Here is a 9625-nt window from a genome sequence, read left to right as displayed (position 1 = left end):
TGCTCACAGGCAATTCCCCTGCCCGCAGCCTCCCAGCTTTGCTTCACACCAGGAATTACAATGAATTTTGCAGCACAGTTTCTCTACTCCAGGGTGCTAAAAAACAGAACTCCCAGGGACCGCTCCAGGGAAGATGAAGAGTACGACCCTTTCTGGCAAAGGTTGGAGAATATTGCTGTCTGACTTAGAGCTAGAGTGCTCCTTTCTCCCCCTCAGCGGTCATGGTCAGCCCTCGGGGTCCGCCCAGGGCGAGGCCCACGGGGAGGCCCACGGACATGACAATCCCTGGACCCCTCCTGCCTCCTTATGGTGTCGTAGTTGGAGTTTTGCTTCGCCTCGTTGTTTATTTAGTCGCTGTGCTGTATAGGTAATGCTTTCTTTTTCCTTCCCTTATTTTATAAAAAAAAAAAAAATAATAAAATTGCAATTTTGCAATATCTGCCAGGGTTCTGTGGGTCTGAGTTGCTTTTGGAGTCATCCACTAGAAGCAGTGAAGATTTGCTTACTTTAAACCCATGGAATTCAGCTTTTTTATTTCTACATTAGTATGATATTAGAAATAACCCTAGACAAGCCAATGGACTGCTCAAAATATATCTTGGGATAGCCTGTATCATATCCTGCTATTACAGGTGTTCTGCAGTTGTCTTTGTTATGGTGCTTATGGTCTTCCTGAATTCCTCTTTTCAGGCTTGGATGGTGCAGATGGAATTTAGCAGATGTCTAGTGTCCTTGCATAGCATCAGGTTGGGGGGGGTGGGGGTGGGGTGGTGTATGGTATAGTTGTGTTTGCACAACCTTGCTTTTAACCTTTTCTGTGGTTGTTTTCTCCTCCAATTTTATTATCTGGACACTGCTTGCAAGATCACAGCCTGGTGTTGCCAGATGTGGTATAAACATGGGCCAATTCTCATTTTGTGCATCCTGCCAATAGTTGCAGATGTTGGTAATAAGTGCACTCAATGCTGTTAATAAACCCTCAGGAACACCAAAGGGCAAGACAAAATCCCAGCTCTGCTTTGAAAAAATGACTTGCCCAAAGTCATGCATGATGTAATGTGTTCTGCAGCAAACTGAGAATCTTAAACCATTCCTTTCATCTCAGGACCACTCTTTCCTCTGGGTAATGCTATTTATTCTTTATTACAAATGAATTATAGAGATGTGTTAATCACCACAGAATCTCTAAACTCAGAATGCATTTAACTTAAAGAGGAAAAAATGTTTAATTACTTGAAGAGTTTTAACTGCCAAACTGTGTGCAATGTTTGATAGTGATCAGTTGACATACACAGCTGTGAATGTAAGGACTAATCAGAGGTGGGTATTTGAGGGACACTGGATGCTTTTGAAGCAGAGGTAGCCAAGAGGGGTGACCTTCTGAGTTCCTGCATTCAATTTACTTTCTCATGTTATCTGTTTAGCAGCTGACACACAGTTGCCATTGCCAGCAGTAAGCAATGACATTTCCACAGTGTGTGAAGAAGACTGACAGTGGATTATGACCACAGATAAAGGCAAATATAGTACTAGGCTCAGACTCTGGTAAATCTGACTTACTGAAAATAAGGAGATATTTTATCAGAAGCGATAATGCAGCTTGATTGTTCCCTGCATGAGCCTGAGCTTTCCTTACATTTGTGGCTGGTGTAGCATCACATGGTTTTGTCAGACCTGTATATGGTGAGTAGAGTTATAAACATCTACTCTATTTTGAGACTTGGTTATTATGTACCTATCTAGGCTGAATGGCCACAGTGCATACATCTCCAAACTTTTGTGTCATACAGGCTAGTAACTAAGTCTGACCTCTTTTTTCTTAAAGACACTTTGATAAGTAGCATTTCTATGAACTTCCTGCAGAAGTCTTAGGCAAGTCGCTCGATCTGTCTGTGCCCAGTTTTTATCAATAAAGTTGAGCTAATATTTCCTGAATTTGTCTTTGTGTTTAGGGTAAGATGTTGGAGATTCCTGTGATTTAGGAACACAATGACTTTGTGTAGGATTTGCATATTTAAATGTCAGAGATGCATTTTAAATTTCCACCTGTAATTGCCACCCGTTGAAGTGATGCAGTCTCAAATGTGTGTTTCTAAGTGCTAGTGTTATACAAAATAATAATAATTAGAGGAAATAATGTTTGAGTGCAGTATTGTCTTTATCTGTTTTAGCTGTATTGTGAGAGTGATCCAAGATGTTCTTTTCTCATGCCTGGGGGACTTGTCACCCTGTAGTGCTGCAGAGGACACTCAGACACTATCTAGTGCAATAACCTAGAATTACTAGCAGTGAAGATGATATCTATTATGTTTCTTGCAATTTGTAAGTCAGCAAGCCTCAATTTTTATATCATCTATCTTTCATATAGCTGCTGAGATGCTTTTAAGAATTGCTGTTATTGCAGCATTTGGATGTGTTTGGGGAGGAGGGCAGAAAAAGTACAAGAGGAGTTGGGATGGAACAGGAATAATTAGGTGCTACTGGGAAAGGGGATTGCAACAAATGGGGAAAGTATTATAGGGGTGTGGAAGGCTCAGGCATCCAGAAGGGTCAGAGGAGACAGGGCTGGAGACATGGAATAAGAAGTATTAATGGAGCTGGGGAGGTTCAGGGTAAAAGAGGGATTTAGATGAGGGAAAGGGCCCTCTGTCATATCCTGGGATTACCGCTTTCTCACTCGCTTGAGAGGAGATCCCAGCCTTGGTCGCATCTCAGTCATAAGACAGGCAGACTGCTGCCTCCATCAGGCTGCTCCTCCTGCGTCCCTCTTCCCACTCCCCACTCAGTATATGACCCATCTCTGCTCAACACTTTGAGGAATGGAGCAGAAGTGGCTTTAAAGGGGTCACTTTTTTCTGTAACAAATATTCCAAATTTGCAGGCATAAGATCTGATTCCATTTAACCAGAAAGCAGATGACAAATATGTCTAAAACTGTATCTTATCAATATCTGTTGCTCAGTGTGCTCCATGAAGATGTTCAGGAAGCTTGAAGATGATGGCAACATATAGGGTTTGAGCTTAAGAAACCCAGCACATTAAAACAGAATGAAAGGAAAAATTCACATATAGAGAACACATGTGTATGTGTGCTGATAAGTTAATTACAGGCTACCCCAATTTATTGGGATGGTTTGAAGTAGCATTTGGGCTTAACACTTTGCCAGTATTCACCATGTTACTGATCAGTCCAAGTTGGACACTGGAGTTTGAAATTCTTGTCATAGTGTAGATCTAGAAGGATGCTAAAATACTCTACAGAACTTTTGCCATACTGTCAGTCCCTCTTCATGGTGAGTGTGTACCTTTGTGAATGCAGATGATAAAAACTGCTCTAGAAATGACACAGAAACGTTTTCAGTCTTGCACTACAATTTCTTTGTTTCCTTTTGTAGCACTTGAATTTCTGTCTTGAAGCAGCACAGTAACATGGGTTTGTATATCCATAATTCCAACTTCATTTCTCCCTCAAAATGTGTTGTTGTGACTCATTTTGTAAGAGGTGTAAAAGCTACCAAATGGGCCAAATGCTGATATTGGGTATGTCTGCAAATCAAAATGGCAGACCAAAGAAGTCTACTCCCATGTCTTCTCTGTAGTGTGGTGGCCAGTAACAAGAACTTGGAGAAAACATGAGATCCACCTGAGATGCTTTTTTTCATATGTTTTCATGGTGTCTGCCAAATAGATGCTTAGGGGCTTTTGTAATCACAGGTTGCTTCTTGAATGTGTTTATTGATTGTTATTAGACCTACTTCCATACAGTTGCCCAAGTTTTTTAGGAAGCCATTTGTACTATTGTCCTTCATAGCATCCCATGGCAATGAGTTCTGTGAGCTAATTATTTTCTGTAAGAAGGGAACTTTTAAATTTTCTATCTGATGCTTTCATATGACCTCCCCCTAACAATTATACTGGGAGAAACAGCAACTAATCCTTCCCAGCCTGCTATTTACTGGGCACCAGTGACTTTGGGGTTTTTTTGCTCATTTGGTTTCAGAAGCTGAAGAGATCCAGTATCTCAGTTTAATCTGTTTAGTCTGTTTCATGGATCCTGAGGAAGGCATTCTGTGTGTGCTTCATCTGATGGGGACGTGTAATTGTCCCATCATCGCAGTAAAACTGTGTTGGCATTTCTTTCTCCTTGTAGTGGAGGCAACAGTTGTCATCTTTAGGCATAGTATGCTCTACTACTGCATTTTATCGTCCCAAAATTATTTTTGTTGAGTTTATTACTTTATTAGTTTATTGATATTACTATTTTTCAAATGTATTTTTCCCAGTGTTATTTAACCCTGGTGAAAATTATCAGTATATTAAAAGAAGAATAAAAAATAAAGAAAAAAATGGAAAACGGAAAAATTAGTAAATAAATGAACATGATCCGGCAGTGTGTGCTCGCAGCCCAGAAAGCCAGCCGTATCCTGGGCTGCATCAAAAGGAGCGTGACCAGCAGGTCGAAGGAGGTGATCCTGCCCCTCTACTCTGCTCTCGTGAGACCTCACTTGGAGTATTGTGTGCAGTTCTGGTGTCCTCAACATAAAAAGGACATGGAACTGTTGGAACAAGTTCAGAGGAGGGCCACGAGGGTGATCAGGGAACTGGAGCACCTCCCGTATGGAGACAGGCTGAGAAAGTTGGGGCTGTTCAGCCTGGAGAAGAGAAGGCTGCGTGGAGACCTCATAGCAGCCTTCCAGTATCTGAAGGGGGCCTACAAGGATGCTGGGGAGGGACTCTTCATCAGGGACTGTAGTGACAGGACAAGGGGTAACGGGTTCAAACTTAAACAGGGGAAGTTTAGATTGGATCTAAGGAAGAAATTCTTTACTGTGAGGGTGGTGAGGCACTGGAATGGGTTGCCCAGGGAGGTTGTGAATGCTCCATCCCTGGTGGTGTTCAAGGCCAGGTTGGATGAGGCCTTGGGTGGCATGGTTTAGTGTGGGATGTCCCTGCCCATGGCAGGGGGGTTGGAACTAGATGATCTTACGGTCCTTTCCAACCTTAACTATTCTATGATTCTATGATTCTAAGTCATTACTTTTTATCATTCTAAGAGTACATTCCGGCACACACTCTCTTTGCATTGGCTTTGAGACTTCAAGCTATGTAAAGCTATCTGCTTAAACAAATGGTACTTTTTCCAGTTCCTTAATTATTCATGGAATGCCTGCATATGAATATCCTCTCTTATTTTTTGCAGTTATGCTGAGGAGCTGCTCTTGAAAAAGTAGGTTTATAAAGTGTATTTTCATGTTTGCTTTTACTAATCACATTAAAGGTAAAATGTCATAATTTATAAGCATGTAACAAAGCTTGCCAGTTGGATATTTGGTTTATGGCTGGAAATAAACAGACTTTTTCATGAAAACTTGCCTAGACAAATTCTAAAAAAGGAAAAGCAATTCATTTGAAAGGAGCAATGTTTTATAATGCTTAGTTTTGTATTTATATTGGCTCAGAGTGGTGGGCATGATTGCTAGAATAGGAGTCATGTTTTGTTACTGTGCATGAGAAGTCATGTGCTGTCTTTCTGTGAGCACTTGCATGCGTTGCTGCTTTCTTTGGCTGTTCCTGCAAAAGAAATTGATACTAAGGTGGTCTACACCAAACATATGAGCAGTGGTCGAGGAGGGAAATGCATCTGATCCAACATGGTTATTAGCTGCCTGTTTCTGATGGATTATCATACTTCAACCCACTGATTACCTTAGGAGTTTGAGAGCTCTCAGTGCATCTGTGGCACATCTGGGCAGGTTCAATAGTGAAAAATGTCTTTTGCTAATGTTAATGAAAAATATGTACATAGAAGGGGAATTAAAAAGCCATCTGAAATAAATACGTGCAATGCATACGTATACAATAGCATGATGCTACTCCTTTGGTAATGAAGCTGCTTGAGCTTTCAGATGCAAATGGATGATAGTTTCCATATTAAATGTTGAGATGGTAATGTTTCAGATGTCTTTAAACATATCTCAAGCTTGAAAAGCCAATGAATATTTTTCAGCTGGCTTGAGTTATTTTATTCTAATGATCATAAGGTGGTGTCTCCATCAGGATCCTGATACTCACTGTTCATGAAAGCAGTGGTGAAGATTAAGGACTGAGAATGTGATTTATTTCCCACCTTTGTTCTGACAAAAAAAAAAAAAAAAAAAGAAAAAAAAAAAATCTAAGAATAGGGCCAAAAATCCGTATCTCATTTTGGTCTTTCTGTTTGCAGATAAAACTAGTCGATAGCAGTAGTGTTGTGAGGGGTTACACTGCAGTTTGTACTATCTAGGAGAATCCTGGTTCACCAGTGGACTTCTGGTGGTCATCTTTGGCTGGGTTTTTTGTTTGTTTGTTTGAGATTTTGTTGTTTGTTTGTTTGGTTTTTTAATTAATTTTGTAGTTAATTGCAACAGATACAAGGTAAAAGAATGAATTTATAAAAATCACAACTTTTTGATCTAGCTATATATTTTACCCTACGTGTACGCTTTCAACCCAGTTTAAAGTAATGTCATTCTGTGTAAGAAATGTCATTCATTGCTAGTGCTTGCTAAGCATTTTTAGATAATATATTCAGAGATAAGATGTATATATTGTTCTTTTTGGAGTGATTATGGGCTACTGTGATATGGAAGATTATTTTTGAGGGGAGGTAGGAAATGAACTCTTAACAGCAATGTGGCTTCTTAGATGATGATAGCTGTTGTTTATGCTAGGGGCTATGCTGTAATAAGTTGAAAGGGAAACAATCTGATCTGATTCTCATCTTTGCGTTAAGCAAACACTGGAATATTAACATCTTTATGAAGTGTTCCCACGCTCTAACCCCAAAGGAACAGAAATGCAGAAAAGTATGGAATAAAACACATTGATAAGCTATTTAATTTGAAGACAGAATGCCTGATGTTTTGGGTGTATCAGCTTAAAGACATGGTATTGGGAAAAGATTTTAAACCACAAGTTTCAGCATAAATAAGTTACAAACGAGTAAATACTTTATCTTAGAAAATTAGCGTTGATCTCATAAATTTTGAAGAGAGAAGACCTTGCTATAAAAATTTTCCTTTTTTGTCTTCTATGAGGTGATAGAGGATGATTGATGCTACTGGTGTACTACTTGATTCAAGAAACAACCTTTCATGTTTTCCATATTGTTACATGATGTCCTCAGTGGAACAATTGGAAGTGTAATAGGAAGCAGAGGTACTAGCACAGATTATTAGGACCACAAATAAAAGGGATGACACTGCCAAAAGTGGGTCAAATTGCTCAAAAAGCAGAGGTTTCTAGATATTTTTTTTAAAGAATACAATGCACATTACAGTGCTGATTGCTGCTGTAAAATCAGCTTTAGCCAGCCCTGCTGATGGGTAACTGCATAATTTAAATCCAGATTATTTTTTTCATGGTAAATATTTTTTGTTGGAGATGATGGTATGATCTCTGACATAATGTGACATGTACATTTTTCAGAAACCCCTGTCTTCCAGATAGATTGAGTCCTTCATGTAGAGGTGGTTGTACCCTTTGTGAAATCATAGCCACAGACTGGGGGTGGTATCAACTCTTTTCCAAATCACTGAACTTATGCTTAATACTCCTTCTTCCGCACATTACTCTGCAAATTGCCAGAAGTTTTGCATTTATTTGGTAGTACAGCTGCAAACTCCTACACTACAGTGTATTATGCCTAGTAAAGTTGTGAACACTGTGGACCATAAAGTAGGGCAATTGAAGATAGGAGAACTGTCAAATCTTTGTAGCAGTGTTGACTCTCTGAAGTTTCTTGTGAAAGAAGGTGTGTGTGGAATCATGGTGTCATCTTACCTACAGGTATTTTTATCCAACTCACAGATCAGGAGACCCAGTTCTTTAGCTCTGTAGTAGGATATAATTGTTATCCCTTATCAAAGTAACTTCCTTCCCATCACGAGGCAGCTGTTGACTGTCGAGAGTATGCTCTGCAAGTATGCAAGAGCAGAAAAGCAGACCTCTTGTGTGCAATGTAATGACATTTGTTACTGCTATTAATAGCATAAAGAAATGGTCTACAGCAGTTATTTGCCTTTTCTGAAAAACATGGAGCTGCATACAACAAATACAATTCCAGTTATTCCAAAATTTCTGGAAGCACTGAATTGGGATCATTGCCTACTGAGTACTGAGGAAGGTCTGGCTGGCTGTCCTGACTGCACAGATTAGATCTTTCTTCTTTTCTTGGGTATGAGAATTTCATAGTTTGTCCACATGCCAGGTTACCTTAGGGTCTTCTAAAAGCTGGCTAGTTACAGTAGCCTTCCATCCACCTACATGATAGGTAATATAACAGCAATAATTCAGTCTGCCCATTTCAGGCTTGCAAACAGCAACTGAGATGCGCATCCTTCTTAAATGCCAAGTGTCAAGCCTTTAATCATCCAAGCTTTCCTAACAAGTTTCTTTTATTTGTTTGTAGGGATGACAATAAAATAAAGAAACAAGATGCCCCAGCACTTTGTGATCTTCACTGTTGTAAGGATGGGCCGATAAGAAATGGCCTTATTGGGCAGAAGCCACCCTCTATCAACCCTGAGAGACTGAAGGATTTTGGTGAGGAGGATTACCTGAACGGGGATGTGAAGACCTGGGAAATGAAGATCGTGAGCCGTAACGAGGAGTTACTTAGGGATGGTCATTCCTACATCCCTCAGTCAAGCAGTAGGACCAGCCTGTCAAGTTGTAACAAGCTGATTCGATTTGAAGATATTAGTGCAGCAGCTTTCAAAATCCAGTGCAGTGTTCAGAAAACCCCCTGCATGGTAGGGAGTCTTTATGGCTTTGCATGTTTCTTTTATTTTCTTTATAAAAGTTAATCAGAAATGAAGGAAGGGTATGTGTGAGTTGCAGCAGATCTGTGTACAATGACTCATGTTCTTATTAGTTATTGTTAACTGTCAATAATAATTTTCTTCTTACCTGTTAACATTAAACTAAATTCTCAAAGATTGCAGTGACCTGCAAACAAAGGATAAACCTTGTTAGACACAGACTTACTGCACTGTGGTATTATGCTCCCAGTGAAAATCTCTTGCTACAAGGAACCTGAGCTGGAGATGGAGACTGTCAGTGTTTGGGTAAGCAGTCTGGTGGGAAGGTCTGGTTTGGAACCAGCCCTCATGTTTGGAGAGGTTGAAGGTGCAGATTTTCCTTCCCAGCATGGCCAGCCGGGGAAGGCTGACTATGTTCTGTAACCAGATGGTTCTGCCACGTGTCTTCAAAATGATACACATGCACAAACATAGAATTCCCATAGACATATAAGCATTTGCTAAGCTGTAAGAGAAGTACAGTGGCAGGCTATTTAATTTGTTGTGTATTTCTACTGAGAGAAGCTCTTCATGAAGGCTGCTGTAGGCACTCTATGGCTAACATCTTTTTCCTGTGTTGGGTGAGAAGAGTGTCTTTGCCAAATGGGAATTCACAGCAGCAGCCCAAAATTGATCTCCCAATGCTGACCTGGAGCATCCTCCAGCCTCACTGCCTATGGATTGTCTTTCTATCCTGCACAGGGAAAGGACCTTGGTGTCTGAACCACTGCTTGGAGTTAACAGCCCATGGAGCAAAGTGGTTGGGTCTGCAAGGAGCAGCAGTT

General features: G+C 40.3%; 1 protein-coding gene across 1 annotated transcript in view; it reads left to right on the top strand.

Annotated features, from left to right (window-relative positions):
* Window positions 1–221: 221 nt before the first annotated feature.
* The window catches only part of LOC308223356 (L-threonine ammonia-lyase-like), a gene marked incomplete at both ends in the record, with an annotated part of 29384 nt that continues 19980 nt past the window's right edge, over window positions 222–9625 (top strand). Inside the window, 3 exons of the mRNA XM_080622185.1 lie at window positions 222–367; window positions 5201–5227; window positions 8450–8792. Coding sequence (XP_080478311.1) covers window positions 222–367; window positions 5201–5227; window positions 8450–8792 — 516 coding nt within the window. The remainder of the gene's footprint in view (window positions 368–5200; window positions 5228–8449; window positions 8793–9625) is intronic.

The sequence above is a fragment of the Psittacula echo genome, assembly GCF_963264785.1.
Source record: "Psittacula echo genome assembly, chromosome: 6".
In the NCBI taxonomy this organism is placed as follows: domain Eukaryota; kingdom Metazoa; phylum Chordata; class Aves; order Psittaciformes; family Psittacidae; genus Psittacula; species Psittacula echo.
This window is presented reverse-complemented; position numbering and strand designations above follow the sequence as displayed.